This window comes from Parasteatoda tepidariorum, chromosome 4, assembly GCF_043381705.1.
Source record: "Parasteatoda tepidariorum isolate YZ-2023 chromosome 4, CAS_Ptep_4.0, whole genome shotgun sequence".
Lineage (NCBI taxonomy): Eukaryota > Metazoa > Arthropoda > Arachnida > Araneae > Theridiidae > Parasteatoda > Parasteatoda tepidariorum.
Genome location: NC_092207.1, coordinates 43,601,656 through 43,617,061, shown reverse-complemented (window position 1 = coordinate 43,617,061; position 15,406 = coordinate 43,601,656). Strand labels below are relative to the sequence as shown.

The 15,406-nt window shown below is 30.1% G+C and overlaps 2 protein-coding genes across 2 annotated transcripts; one reads left to right on the top strand and one right to left on the bottom strand.

Annotated features, from left to right (window-relative positions):
• Positions 1-2,883: 2,883 nt before the first annotated feature.
• On the top strand, positions 2,884-10,683 carry LOC107452949 (calcium-dependent protein kinase 5). The gene is made up of 3 exons (XM_016069579.3): positions 2,884-3,673; positions 6,630-7,051; positions 8,698-10,683. The coding sequence occupies exons 1-3, from the start codon at positions 2,907-2,909 to the stop codon at positions 8,763-8,765; spliced, it is 1,257 nt and encodes a 418-aa protein (XP_015925065.3). The 5' UTR covers positions 2,884-2,906; the 3' UTR covers positions 8,766-10,683.
• A 1,297-nt stretch (positions 10,684-11,980) lies between these two features.
• Positions 11,981-13,036, bottom strand: LOC122268721 (histone-lysine N-methyltransferase SETMAR-like). Its single transcript, XM_043038759.2, has 2 exons — positions 12,746-13,036; positions 11,981-12,646 (listed from the first exon to the last, which is right to left on the bottom strand). The coding sequence occupies exons 1-2, from the start codon at positions 13,034-13,036 to the stop codon at positions 11,981-11,983; spliced, it is 957 nt and encodes a 318-aa protein (XP_042894693.2).
• Positions 13,037-15,406: the final 2,370 nt, after the last annotated feature.

The following is a 15,406-nucleotide window of genomic DNA, read 5'->3' as shown; positions in this document are numbered from 1 at the left end:
TATAACGCCGATGCCATTTTTAATAAATCTTATTGAATAGTACAAAACCTAGTTTAATAGTACAATCTTGAAAAACTCCTTACCATTTAAAGATTTCTTTCCAAATCAGCGAAAAGTACTTAGAAAATTGCTAGAAACTTTTTAAATTTTCAAGATATACAAATCGGACTTTTTTCATAAGGTATCAAATACGATTCAAAATGAAAATTTTGAAAAAATCTTTTTAAATATTTTCTATGCTTGCGCAATATGAAAATATTTCTTTAAATATTCATATCTTGCTCAATTTTTCTTCAAATTTTAAAATAATATTTGTATTATTAATTAAAAATTACTCTAAAAAACTTTGTTTAATTTTATTTAATATTTATGCAGTTATAGCAAGTGCAAAAAAATAAGTTTTTTATAGAAATGCCCATATCTTCATGAATATTTAAGCTAGGTTTACGAAATTATGTGCAGTTATTTCATATGATAATCAATGTAATTGACATGAGTTAAAAACTTGTAGCTGTATTTTTTTTTGGCATAAGATGTTTGAAAACACTCTTTTCCGTTCGTAATTGATTACCAGTCTCTCAAACCTCTAAAATTTTTAAACTTTGTTGATATGTATGAGAAATTGCATAACTTAAGAGCTTCTAAATACTTAAAATAACACTCTAAGTATTTATTGAGAAATATGAAAAAATGATTTAGCATAGAAGTGTTTCCATTATTTTGTCCAACCTCTGTATTATCTGTCTTAAAAAGTTATGATTTTAATATAATTCCATCATAATAATGGTATAATTATATAAATCAACTATTAAATCATATCATAATCATTTATATGTATGATAATCCAGATAAAAAAATATAAACACTTGAGAAAAACCACTGCCAAAGAAATACACTAATCCGAGCTGTTAAGTTTCACCCTAGAAATTGTTTTTCTTACGACCTGTATTAGTAAGGTAAGAAGACTCGTGTACAGAGTAGAATTTAGTTTCTGTCTTTATTTTTTTTACTAATAAAAAAATAAATAAATAAAATATTTAAAAAAAAATTAAAGAAAATAAATAAATAAATAAAAAACTATTTTCGTTTTCATTTAAACTGTGAGATTATATATATTGGCATGTAGATACTTTAGCATTCATCAAACGAGAATTAGATTTTAATAACACATTTCTTATTATTTAGTGGTTAAATTTAAATTTATTTCATTTTAAGATATCAAAATTGAGTCGAGTATAAGCGCTTGTAGTTGAGTAATAATTTTTTTAATTTACTTACTTCGCATTAGAACAAAAAAATATTTTTCTTAATGGTATACTGAAAAAGTCCTTGACGTAATGAAAAAATTACCTAAGTTTTAACGTTACATTAAAGACCAAAAGAATACAATTCACTAATTTCCATCGCCTACTTTAAAATAGAGCACACTTTTGAAAATTACAACGTTTTATTAAAATGGTAAGAAAAATATTTAATAAAAAAAGACTTTTATTGCAATGAAAAGAGAAATAATTTTTATGATAAAATGGACGCTTTAAAATGCATTTCACAAATTTTCAGATTGCTAGACAAATTACAAAAAGATAAAGATTATTCATGAAACAGTTTTCTCCGTTTATTTAAAATTTTACTTAGAGGGTGCTTTTTTGTACTTTAACGTATAATCTGTACTTTAAATTTTAAAAAAAAAATTGTCTTTATTTCTTTATTTTCTACCTTTATTATTTATATTTAATGATTTTATTTTTTAATTTGTATTTGGGTCCTTTATTAATTATTCTTTAAACATGCTCGATTAATGTGCACACTCATATGCATTTGCTAAATTTCTCAACTCTTATGAATAAGTTCTATTTTAATTTTTTTTTTTCTGTGCATCTTTTTCATCTGTTTAATTGTGTGTTTTACAAAAAAAAATTTAAAAACCAAATTTTATTAGCAGAAAACCCATTTTTTATTTTTTAATGACCGAAAATAAAACGCACTCTCTTGATTCTTTTAATGTTGTAAAGTATATAATTAACATTATGTGAAAAAAAAACATTTAGATAGTATAAATTTTATATCTAATGTAAAAAATTCTTGAAATTTGCAAAAAGATTTCTCCAAGAAATTATTTTAAAGCAAATTTTTAAATATATATATTATTAGGAAGTCGTCACTTTTTTTCTTCCCTCTAATGACACAAAAATTAAGATAATTTCCACGTAAATAAAATAAAAAAAGTTTTCAGCGTTAAGAACACATGAGTCACCTTCTCTAGCTACGCCTATTTGTTAAATTGAGTTAAATTTCCAAGTACGCCGCCATCGCAGTTTTAATCTAAAAGATTTTTAAAAAAATTGTTTTTTTAACTTTTTTAGCATGAATTTTTTTCACAAAACATTTTTATCAAAATTTGTGACATGATGGCTTCCATTTCACATGGAATGATCCTGAAAGAATTCGAATTAGTTTTCCTGTGCCTCTTCTTAGTCTGTTATAATTTATATTTCATAAATTACTTTTTAAAGGTCAAGATATAAATTAAAACGCTTTGATATATTTATAGATAATTCTGAGTTCCATCTCCCCAAACCAATCGATAATGCTCCCTGCTTATTTTTACCTTTGGCGCTTAGGTCGCGATTTTTCAAACCCCGTTTCACTCCCCTCGAACCTTCCCCCTAATCGATAAAGCAGCAGATTTCCCGCTGTAGGAAGACAACACTGATTTATAAACAGTAAAGATATAATTTGACGAAATGATAAATTTACTAAGCCTGGTTTTGTGTGAAACTATCAGAAATCTTCCCGGGGTCAAAAAACCAAGGAAAGGAACAGCATTATACTACCAATTCTATTTACTACATTTCGTTTGTTCTTTAGTTATGTGTTTTACAGCCTATTTTCCTGACTTCTTAAACATGATCCGGGCTAAAGAACAACTCCCGAGTGACTACTTTCCTCAGAACTCTCTGTTAAGATGCCTAACTTCTTTGAACTACTTCATCAGCTTCTTCTCTAAATACTGCGCAATTCCGTGCTATATCGCCTGGTTCTTCATAGCTCCGATATTTACCAACTCCAATCTGAGGTGGTACGTTGTAAGTTTGTTTAGAACACCAAAACCATTCGACTGCGATGATTTTGAGGAATCTCCCGAGGATATCAACCGTAAAGTGAAATTGCATCGCAGATATGCTTTGCGCAGGGGTGATTACGATCGAAATATAAAAATTATATTGAGTAAGAACATTTATTACAAGAGAATCGATGAAAACGAACTCACCAAGACGGAGAGGGAATTCTGGCCTGATTTAAATCATAACAGTGTTTTAAGCCTTTACAAGTTTCATGCAACAAGTGTGGACCCTTTTTATGTTGTACAGGAAATTTCATGGAGGAATGGATTGGGCGATATTTTATATAACGATGGCTTCAATAACAGAGTTGATTTTTTTCGTTTTGCAATCAAGTGGACTCACGACATATTGGTGGGACTTCAATACTTGCACAGTAAAAATCTTTATCACCTAAATTTAGAGCCAGACAGTATCGTGTTGGAATTCGGAGGAAAATATGATGCTTATAATTCCAAAGCAGTTCTTGCTAATTTCCAGCATATGGCAAAACTTAAAGAAAACTCTAAGGAAGTTAAAGAAGATGCAGTTGGTTTCTACGAATATTATCGGTAGGTTTTTCTTAAAATTAATTTTTTATGCCTGTTACTACTTTAAACTGTCATAAAAATGTAGAAGAAATTTTAAAAAATAATAATATTTTTTAAAATTACTAAACTGAGTAAATAAGAAGAAATAACTGAAATTTTTTGTAAATGAAAATTGATTGTATATACATGGCAAAACCCTTTATTTTCATTTTTAGAACAATTGCAATTTTACAATTTCACTATTAAAATTACTATGGTTAAAAATAAATAAATAAATTATTTTTTCGGCATTTTATTATAGAATACAGAGCATTAGATGTTAACACAGAATAAAAAAAATAAAAAAATCACTATCATTCAACACTTAGCCGAGCATCATATCCTATCCTGTACATCCAATTAACCCCTCCTCAGAATAATATATAAATAATTGAATTTTGAAACCTCTAATAAGAATTTTGATTCACCTCTAACTAATAGAATTTTGAAACTTATTCCCAATTTATATCTAGATCTGTTCTTTCGATATCCCTCTAGCAGTCTCAACTAAAATAGGAGGTTTTGCACTTTTATACTGAAATTAAAAGAAAGTTTATAATAAATAGATGATCATAAACAGTTAGTTAATAAGCATTTTTTATCAGTTTCTAAAGCTAAAATAAATATGTCTTGCCACAATCTCAGTATAATTTCTCTGGAAAAAAAACTTACTAATTACACTAAGGAGCAATATTTTTTTCCTGATGCATTTGATTTTTTAACGGATCTTGCATATTTTCACGTTGCTGATTTCAAATCTGCAATTGGTTTCTTTCGGCAAGCTACAGTTTTTTTAATGACATTTTTAGTCAAAATGTACAAGATCAAAAGCGTCCTAAAAAAACAGGGAGTCTCATAAATACTGCGATAAACTTCTTTGAGAGTTAAGGCTCATCATCAGGATTACAATTGCATAAGAATCCCTGAACGGAATTGCCATCGTACGCAACTAGGGGCACTTCCCTAGTATGAATTGTTTCCTGGTGTACTTTTGAGCAGGTCATAGCAAGGAAGTGCCCCTAGCCGCGTACTATGACATTTCCGGGCATGGGTTCCTATGGAATTTTAATTCTGATGATGCCTCCTAGCTACCATAGAAATTTGTCGCAACATTTATCCAATCCCTTGTTATATACAACGTTTTTAAACTTGCACATTTCTATAAAATAGAAACTAAAAATCTCTTTTTCAAAAACAAATCTGTAGCTTTACAAGCAAGAATACTTTCAGATATGAAATTCCTACATTCGAATCAGAAAAGAAACAGCAAAATTAGGTATAAATGTAACAGAAAGTTTGTTCCCCAGTGTTCTCACAATTCAAAATGTTATCACATGTTCCCCAGTGTTGTCACAATATGTTTTCTTAATACAGTCAAATCCCGCTATAGGGAACCTTCAAGGGAACGAAATTTCGGTTCACTATAACCGGGAGTTCACTATATCCGTTACTCAGGTAATTTAACTAATGGTTCCCAAACTCCTCCCTTTCATTACACATTATTCAAATAAATGACTGAAAAATATTATGTAGTAGCAAAAAATGTGTTATTTTTCATTACTCTTCGTCTTGCGTACAAAAAAAAAATTAGTAATCTGTAGCTGATGAGCAATCCTTAACATCAGATATGGAAACACTTCCCGTCTCTCAGATAATTTTTCCTGAATTTCTGTTATTCCTCTTTTTAAACCTGTCTAACCTGCCATTCGAGCACATAAAAGTAGTCTCATAAAGTTGCTTAGCAAATTCATCGACATTAGTCCAGATACTGGAAGATTGCGGCTTCTTCGATTGGTGAACTACTTCAGTAATACTTCTTCAACATCCTTGTGATCTGCTTTTCTCAACTTTTTTCTGCCATCTAAATTTTTTTCATGAGCAGACATTATTAATTGCCTATTTTTCCATATGTTACAAGCTGCAGATATGGATAGTTTATATTCCCTGCAAATATCAGCTTGATTGCATCCATTTTCATTTTTTCTGATTATGCCCATTTTATCATCAATGGAGAACGTTTTACGTTTACTGCTCGCCATAGTTAAATTTGAGACACTTGTTTGCAGGATTTTTTAAACTGCAAAAGACTTTTATCAAAAAGGAGTTGAAATGAGGGCCTTATCAACACATATTAGTGTCCAACCCTTTGACCAATAATGATTAATTACTCATTCCCTCTGACAGAAAATGCATATTGATCCCACTGACACCTTTCGTCTGCCTNAAATTTGAGACACTTGTTTGCAGGATTTTTTAAACTGCAAAAGACTTTTATCAAAAAGGAGTTGAAATGAGGGCCTTATCAACACATATTAGTGTCCAACCCTTTGACCAATAATGATTAATTACTCATTCCCTCTGACAGAAAATGCATATTGATCCCACTGACACCTTATATGTGCATCGTCTGCCTGAGTTGGAAGCATCTGCTTGGTTTGTTTAGGGATGGGAAAGTGAGATAAAAGGAGCAAACAAGAAAAAATGCTTATCGCTACATTCCCCTCTATAAATCTCTTTAAAAATCGGTATATGTACTTATTTTGAAGTAGAAATTTCAAAATTGTTACAAAAAAATTACGAAAAAAATCAGTCGGAAACAGAAAAAAGTTCCTTATATCCAACTTCCTCACTTTTTTGGCTCACTGTATCCTCAAAAAATAACACTATCCGTGTATAGCAAGGCACGGGACCGAACATTTCGTTCGCTATATCCGGGAGTTCACTATAGCGGGGTTTGACTGTATATTCCTCACTTTACCCACAACTACATTTATCTTATGCAAAGATTGCTCCTCCCCTCCCCTTTCTTTTCAATTACATAGGAAACTACAAATTTCTTCCTCCCTTAAAATCTATTTGAATATGACCAGATTTAATTTATATTTCATTGAGAATATGCTGTGCATGATCGATATGTATACCATGTTTTACATTTCAGACCCCCTGAATGCTTCGTGAAAGGCAAAGTTGACGCTGAAAAATGCGACATGTGGGGCTTGGGCATCATCTTGCTGGAGATGTTCTCGGGTGGTCTGCTGGCGCTTTGGCAAGATCAATATTCCGAATTCAATTGCAGACGTAGAGACAACCAATTGAGCAAGTTGTTAGTCATGTCCAACTTCAATGCAGCAGCAGATTCAGCGCACAAGTGTTTCAGGTCCGCTTCAGATGAGGATGAAGAGACACATGAACTTGAAACATGGAACACAGCATTGTTTTGGCAGACTTGGGTATTTGTAACGGACTTGCTTAAACTGGACAGTTACACGAGAATAAATCTGGAGAACAGTTTGCAACATGGATTTGTAAAAAACGTCTGTAATTTAGTCTTGAAACCTGGAGTTAAATGCACACAAACAGGTATGCTTTTTAATATAATGCACACTAAACATTATTTTAAGTTTACTTATTTGCTTGATATCTACCGTATCTGAAAAACACCTGTATTTCTATATATTTTAGCAAATATTTATTTATTTGACCTGATATAATTCCGTCATAGTTCTTAACCACAGATTTTAAGTATCTTTTTTTCCCCCTCTATTAGCATTACATTTACTGCATATTAAGTATTTCTTAATTAATATGTTAATATGTACCTATCGTATTATGTGAAACACTAATGCATATATATCGTCGGCGTATTTTGGGCACAGTCCGAAATGCGAGTTTACGAAATGAACATAGCTCAAAATACGAAAATAGACATCTCTCTAAATGCGTGTTTACGAAAATGGACATAGCTAAATACGTGTTTATAAAAATGGACGCAGCTCGAAATGCGTATTTTCAAAACTGGACGCAGCTCGAAATGCGTGTTTATAAAAAGGGGCACAACTCGAAATGCATGTTTACTAAAATGGACCTTGCTCGAAATGCTTGCTTACGAAAATGGACACAGCTTGAAATGCTTAATTATTTTTTTATTTTCTTAACTTTTTCTTTTGTTTTTATACATATTTCTTACTTAAGTTTATGATTTAAAAAAAACTGTTGCATCTCCAAGCCCTGAAATTTATAATTTTTGCATATATAAAAATTCCATGAATTATTTGACCTAAATGTAATTTCGAAGTAGCATTTGTAATGAATATTGTAACCAAATTGTGATGCATGAAAATTGAAAGAAATGTTTATAAATCAAAGGTTCCCCATGAGGTTTCACTTCATTTCAAAAAGAGTTCAGCATGCATAAAAAGCAAGAATAAATACATAAGTATACAATGATGAGCTGAAATTGGGAAACAATCCGAAGGAATTGCGGCGAAAGCAGTTCCGGGGTTGACAAGGACAGCGAGCAGGGAGTGAAGCCTTATCGATGATCAAACAAATGCCAAGTATTTTCTAATTTTTCAATTTTCAATAATTATATCATTCTTTCGAAAAATCCAACGAACAATTATTTATTTTTACTTCTATTTAATGAATTTTCTGGAAATTTTATGATTATTATTTAAGGAGACGGAACAGGCTCTCACAAATGTTCAGCAGGAGGATTTCAAGGTGTTAGCTCCGCCTGTGGCTATAAATAATCAGTTCTTTAAATGATATGAAACTATTTTTGTTCAAAAATGCATATGGAACATTAAAGGTGTTACATATTTTCTACCCCTAATAAATGTATTTATTAAATTATCAAAAATGAAGCAAAAAAGCATACACATTAAACATAAACATCAAAATTTGATGAAGAACTAGTATTGTGAGCAGTTGAATTAAAAATATCAAGAGCAGGATGATTTCAAATAATTATCTTGCCTTATTTCTCTGTTTACTTTGGTAATAGAACAGGTTTTGATGAATTTTTTTCTCGCTTTCCTTGTTAATGATTCAGAACTGTTTGATAGCAATTTTGTTTTTTCCTCTCTTGAATACTAACTAGTATATTATAAATTATTTTACTCTAATTTTTTGACGAAGTGTCTAAAAACTGCATATGAAAGGTGGCAATTGCAGTGCATCCTATATAAATTGAATTCATTTAATTTTATTCTCTTTTATTTCAGAAGATTTTAAGAAGAAATTTAAAGAGTTTTGTGAAAATGTTGAAACCTCTAGTGATGATGAAGCATAAGATAAACAAGAAAAGGACTATACTGAATTCTGACAAGTTCATGAAAATTATGGCTATGCTATAGTGTCTCAATTTACACACTTTCATGAACACTGTTTTTAATATTTTATGTACTATGTTTATTTAGATAACAGAGTGTTTAAAGTGTGAACTCAAATGATTGTCCATCCTCTCGATTTCTTTCAACTTCCAGAATCCTTTTGTGTCACATTTAAAAAGTATTTAAAATATTTTTTTTAACTTATTAGACACTTGTGCTGACTATTTATGAATATTTGCAAAGTATTTATCTTTGAGGAGTATAAATTACTTTGCAAAACGCGGTTTTGTATTGTTTAAGGAGTGAACTGAACCATTATCTCGATTTCTTTTTACCACCTAATTTCCTTTTGAAAAAGTATTTAAAATATCTGTTAAAAAGTATTTAAGATATTTTTAATTACTTTTGCGCCTTGGCGGCAAGAGAATGCTTACAAAGCAAGAATTGCTTTGTAAAGTGTTATGTTGTTCAAAAAATGATTTTAACTATACTTTTAACCTAAGTCCTTTGGTACCACAAATGAGAAGAATTTAAAATATTGTTAACTACATAAACACTTGTATTGACTATTTCTGATTATTTACAAAGCAATTATCTTTGAGGAAATTTGTCTTACTGTTGGACATTTTGAACGGCAAGGAAAAAATTTATCTAAATAAGAGAATCATTTAGTTTTATCTTCATTATTTCTTATTGCAGAATCATTTTTACTTTATCAAACATTAATAAAAAAATTAAATTTAGAAAAGTAATTAAAAAAATTACTTCAAATTTATTTTAAAACCTTTAAAAAAAACTATGTTAAGTAAAATATTGTTATAATCATTGTATTCAATCATTCGTTCATTGTATTCAATCATTATTTTTGTTGTGCAAACTATTTAAGGGTAATTTAATGAAAAAAACTGGCCTTTGCATGTTTAAATTAAAACAAAAATTATTTTGGATAGTAAATATCCTACTCACAATCTAAATTATTTCTTATGTTGTATGTGTAAACGTATAATATTAACCTTCGGTTTAGGGCTGGTATAACACGTGAACCAGAATTATGGGCTTCATTATACTAAGCGCCGTAATGGCTAAATGAGTTAATGATCTTAATATTCTCTGGATGGAAACTGGCCAAATCAGTTGCTAGGAGCACGTTTAATGGATGAAAAGCTAAAGGTCCGAAGACATAAGAAGGTCATGTAAATTCTACTTGTCGTTGCTACATGTTCCAATTGTCGTTCTGTTAGCATATTTTTAATATTTTTAAGGCAAAAATTATTTATGACTGTATCTAATAAAACAATTTGATTATGTCATTTTTTCTCACATCACAAATTAGTTTATCATATCAAAGTGTAATAAAAAAATGATTTTCATTAAATATTATTCATGACAATGTTTTACTCAAATATATTAAATGGTTTTGAATATTATATGGCTGTGAAAATATGTACTAATAAAAAAATAGTGTTTTTAACCCATTACTGTCTGGCCACAATTGTCTATACATGAAAAACACTTACGTGAAAAAAAGTGGTAATTCAAATTTGTTTAAACCAAGTGGATACTTCCTTTTGTTATCTAGCACTTAAACTTTAAAAATATAATAGATAAAATATAATAAAGCGAAATAAAATTATTTATATAATTAACATATCAAGAAAGACAAAACTATCTTGTTTATTCAAAATAAATCTTAATAATGAAACACTTGGGCTACCACTTTTTTTCTTTTTAGAGAAACCAAACATCCCTTTTAAAAGGGCGGTTCAAATTGGTCAAATGGGTTCAATACTTTGTAACATATGTTTATTTACTCTTATAAGGTGCTGAATTATGTGGTTAAAACTTTTATTTCATAAATAAAATTTCTCTTTTTAAATATTTCAATGTTTTATTCTTTTTCTTCATAAATTATATTATTTATTTCACACTATTCAAAAAGCTAACTAATACGTTTTTTCTTATCTTATTTTCTTACTTAACTTATTGAAACACACACACACACATATAAATATATATATAAAATAAATACAAGAAAACACGAAGAAAGTTAAGAAAAACAGTAAGTTTCATTTATTGCGCATAAGCTGCAAGTAAACAGAACTCATTAGATAAGTTCAAAATGAAGATAAAACAAAGAAAAATTATAGACATATGAAAAAGGGTGGGAAAATAATAAGTAAAAAAATAACAAACAACAGTTTAAAAGGATGAAGTTTTATTTAAATAAAACTTCATCCTTTTAAACTGTTGTTTGTTATTTTTTTACTTATTATATATTTAATATTTTATTAAAGTTTAATAAAATTTTATTTATATATATATACATTAAAATAAAACTTCATCCTTTTAAACTGTTGTTTGTTATTTTTTTACTTATTATTTTCCCACCCTTTTTCATATGTCTATAATTTTTCTTTGTTTTATCTTCATTTTGAACTTATCTAATGAGTTCTGTTTACTTGCAGCTTATGCGCAATAAATGAAACTTACTGTTTTTCTTAACTTTCTTCGTGTTTTCTTGTATTTATTTTATATATATATTTATATGTGTGTGTGTGTGTTTCAATAAGTTAAGTAAGAAAATAAGATAAGAAAAAACGTATTAGTTAGCTTTTTGAATAGTGTGAAATAAATAATATAATTTATGAAGAAAGAGAATAAAACATTGAAATATTTAAAAAGAGAAATTTTATTTATGAAATAAAAGTTTTAACCACATAATTCAGCACCTTATAAGAGTAAATAAACATATGTTACAAAGTATTGAACCCATTTGACCAATTTGAACCGCCCTTTTAAAAGGGATGTTTGGTTTCTCTAAAAAGAAAAAAAGTGGTAGCCCAAGTGTTTCATTATTAAGATTTATTTTGAATAAACAAGATAGTTTTGTCTTTCTTGATATGTTAATTATATAAATAATTTTATTTCGCTTTATTATATTTTATCTATTATATTTTTAAAGTTTAAGTGCTAGATAACAAAAGGAAGTATCCACTTGGTTTAAACAAATTTGAATTACCACTTTTTTTCACGTAAGTGTTTTTCATGTATAGACAATTGTGGCCAGACAGTAATGGGTTAAAAACACTATTTTTTTATNCTATAATTACAGGGTAACAAAAAAATATAGGGATCATTTTTGAATGTTTTTATTTCCAAAATTTATTACATAAATTCAGCGATGCTTCTCAATATGTTGACCTCCGGCATAATAGATTTGTCTACAATGCTTCGGCCATGATTTTAAAGCCCATAAAATGCTTTTCTGGGGGATTTTCTTCACCTCTTCTCTAATAGCTCTTTGAAGGCCTCTCAATGTAGAAATTCTTCGCTTATTCAGTTTGTTTTTCAGATGTCCCCATAGGAAATAGTCGGATGGTGCAGCATTAGGGTTGTTTGGAATCCATTGCTCTGGTCTCAGGAATTGCACTTGCTGATCTGTTAGGAATTTCTGGGTGACCTTAGATGCATGCGATGGGGCAGAATCCTGATGGGACACAGTATCACCATTAGAGTACAATCTGCAGTAATCATCCTTGAGAAAGGGCTTTAATATCTTCTGTATGTAATACTCAGAATTTATTTCGGCCCCAGGTTTCACAAACCGAGGTTTGGTCACACCATGGGCGAATATGCCCATCCAAACCATTACGCCTTTGGGATGAGGCACCGTGGTTGATGGTGTCAAGTCTCGCCTGTTCTGCCCACGGCTAAGATATTGAACTTTAGATTTAGCATTGGTATCAGATAGATAGATCCAAGCTTCATCAGTTGTAATGAACTTTCGCCATCTGTCCTTGCGGTGAAGCTTGTAGAGGGGCCATGAACGTTGCCTCCGAATCTACACCGATCTCTCTCTTAAATGATGGCATTTAGGTTTTTTATGGCATTTTTTCATCAACTTTTATTTTAGTTCATAGCTTACAACTTGTTGACTCACGTTAAGAGCTTTAGTCATGCTTGCCTGTGTTGTTGGATCCGGTTTTGATGTCATCTTATCAAGCTTCTGCAAATCTGATTTCTTCAATTTGCTTTGCCGTCCACTTCTCTTTGGTTTTGCATTATTTTGCATCAATCCGAGTTTTGAATTCTTGATGCGACTGATATGGCTGAGTGAAATCGCAATACCTTTCTTTTTAAAATGGGTTTGTATAATCCTGTGGCTCCATCGAAGTTCTAAAAATGCTTGTACTTGACCAATTAGCTTTTTGTCAAATTTCTTCAAAGGCATTTTTGTGATTTTATGAAATAGTATTGCATTTGAAAGTCTAATAGCAGAGCTTTAGATCAGTATGCTATATATGTAAAAAGGTTTTAAAATTTTAGTGGTAGATAATCACAAAAGTGATCCCTATACTTTTTTGTTACCCTGTATATATATAGTTCAAATAGTTTTAATACGTATAAGAGCTTCAATTTGAATTTCGTTTCCAAAACCTGGTATATATTTTATCATTACTATAATGTCCTTAATATTGCGAAAAAAGATTTAAAAAATGGTTAATGAACCGCTGTGATGATGTGACAGGTATTGATAGATAAACCAATACCAGTACCAAAATTTATACTATTTGCCGACGGGAATAAAAATAAGGAAAAGTAGAAAATTTTATATTTTTAATGAAAATTCCAATTTTAAATCTGTATAGCGTAAAATTGTTATTTCGAATCAGACAAAATAATTTTCGTTTACTACATGTTATTTTTAAAGTTAATTTATAAATTTGGGAAAAAAATGTAGTTCACTTGAGTATACGTATGGCATATAGTTTGTGACCTTCTTTGTATGTCACAGTCTTAAGAAATGAAGAGAAACCACTCCAACTTGCTCAGCCCTGCCGGTCGAAGACTGCCAGTGTACAAATTTGTGACCGGCGCAAGCTAAATCTATCAGGGTCACAAAGTCCTCCCAGTTCCCTCAACAACGCAATACCTCTTGGGGTACATCGGAGATTTATAGCGCTGTGGTTTAGATCAAAATTATGATTATGATTTGCGGAAGGATGGTGTGTGAATGTGTCCTCCCAGTAAAACGAGATGTAACGTTCGTATGTTGTCTCCGGATCATCTTCAGGGATGTTTCCCAGATCGTCGCTAATAGCCCATCGTGCAGCTCTAGTGCGACGTAAATAAAAGTACGAATACTAGTACCAACTCGCTGAGCTCGTCAACTCCAGGGAATGCTTTCTCAATTCCTAGTATTTTATCTCATTTTAATTTAGAAGTATAAATCTTTAAAAATCGTTTGATTTGGTGATATACATTCTTTTACAAAAAGTGATGTATATTCTTTTGCGTCAGTCAAGTTCTATTTTTCTCATGACGGCGATCGGAAGCTCGGAAATCACATCGTAGCTTTCTCGTAGTAAGGTGAGTACGTAGCTTTTTCACTGCACGTTCACACGAGCAATCGCACTGGAATGCGATTCGTGCTAAAGATTCGCATGTGCACGGAACGAGTGGCTAGATCGAGCGGTGCATCCATAGTTATAAAGGCAGTCCCCTATATTAGTCCCTGGGTGCATCTAACAGAACACGCCCACCATTACGTTTCATTAACATCATCAAGAATTAGTGTAATGCTGATCAATTTCATAATGACTAATAATTTCGAAACGATAACCAACTTACCGTCATTTCACAGCCATTATTTTTTTCCCTGTTTAAACCCATCTTGTCTATTTAATTTATTTCTCTTTAGAAAGAAAAACAGTTCTTTTGAAAACTAAGCCTTTTCTCTGATTCAAATTATTAAATTGTTTTCGTTTTTCTCATAAGATAAAAAAATTTAAGGCTTATTATAATTTAAACACAAAGCTGAATACATATATTTTTATTTCAGTATAGATAACATGTGCATAAACTTTTTTTTTAATAACTTCCAAAACACAGATATATTGAAGGAATATTTCTAGTTTAAATATTCTAATAATTATTTTAAAAAAAATTATCTTGAATCTTGAAAATGTTGGAAAGTTTTTTTAATAAAACTCTAAATAAAGAGTTTCTTTAATATGTTTAAAATAAACTAAAAAAATAACATAATTTGAAATTGTTAACTTTTTAAAATATTCAGAGTAAAAACTTATACAATTTCTAACAACTTACCACTAGATAATTATATACATACATATTTAATCAAAAATTCTAATTTCTTAAAATAAAAAAAGGCTTTGAAATTTTTTTCTATAAAAATTTAAAAGTAGAAAGAAAACAATTTATCCCTAATAGAAGTATTAGGTTAGACTGAGAAAAAAAAAATTTTTTTTTAAATTTGTCACTATGATGAAATATTTACTGTGTAAGACTAAGAACATTTCGCAATTTTTTAAAAAGAAAAAACTACGAAAAAAAAAAAGATTCCATCTTAACTGTAAGTAAATTTTAAAATCGTACGAAACATGATTGAATTCAAGAATAAAAATATTAAATATATTTTTTTTTTGTTGTTGTTGTTGATTTACGTCGCACTAGAGCTGCACAATGGGCTATTGGCGATGGTCTGGGAAACATCCCGGAGGATGATCCGAAGACATGCTATCACAATTTTGATCCTCTGCGGAGGGGATGGCACCACCGCTTCGGTAGCCCGACGACCTGC

What these genes read in the sequence shown, in the direction of transcription:
- LOC107452949 (XM_016069579.3), top strand. Translation starts at nt 2,907, where the DNA reads ATGATCCGGGCTAAAGAACAACTCCCGAGTGACTACTTTCCTCAGAAC. An exon ending in GGTTTCTACGAATATTATCG is followed by an intron (nt 3,674 to 6,629) that starts GTAGGTTTTTCT and finishes TTTACATTTCAG; the next exon opens with ACCCCCTGAATGCTTCGTGA. An exon ending in AGTTAAATGCACACAAACAG is followed by an intron (nt 7,052 to 8,697) that starts GTATGCTTTTTA and finishes CTTTTATTTCAG; the next exon opens with AAGATTTTAAGAAGAAATTT.
- LOC122268721 (XM_043038759.2), bottom strand. Translation starts at nt 13,036, where the DNA reads ATGCCTTTGAAGAAATTTGACAAAAAGCTAATTGGTCAAGTACAAGCA. An exon ending in GCATGACTAAAGCTCTTAAC is followed by an intron (nt 12,647 to 12,745) that starts GTGAGTCAACAA and finishes AGATCGGTGTAG; the next exon opens with ATTCGGAGGCAACGTTCATG.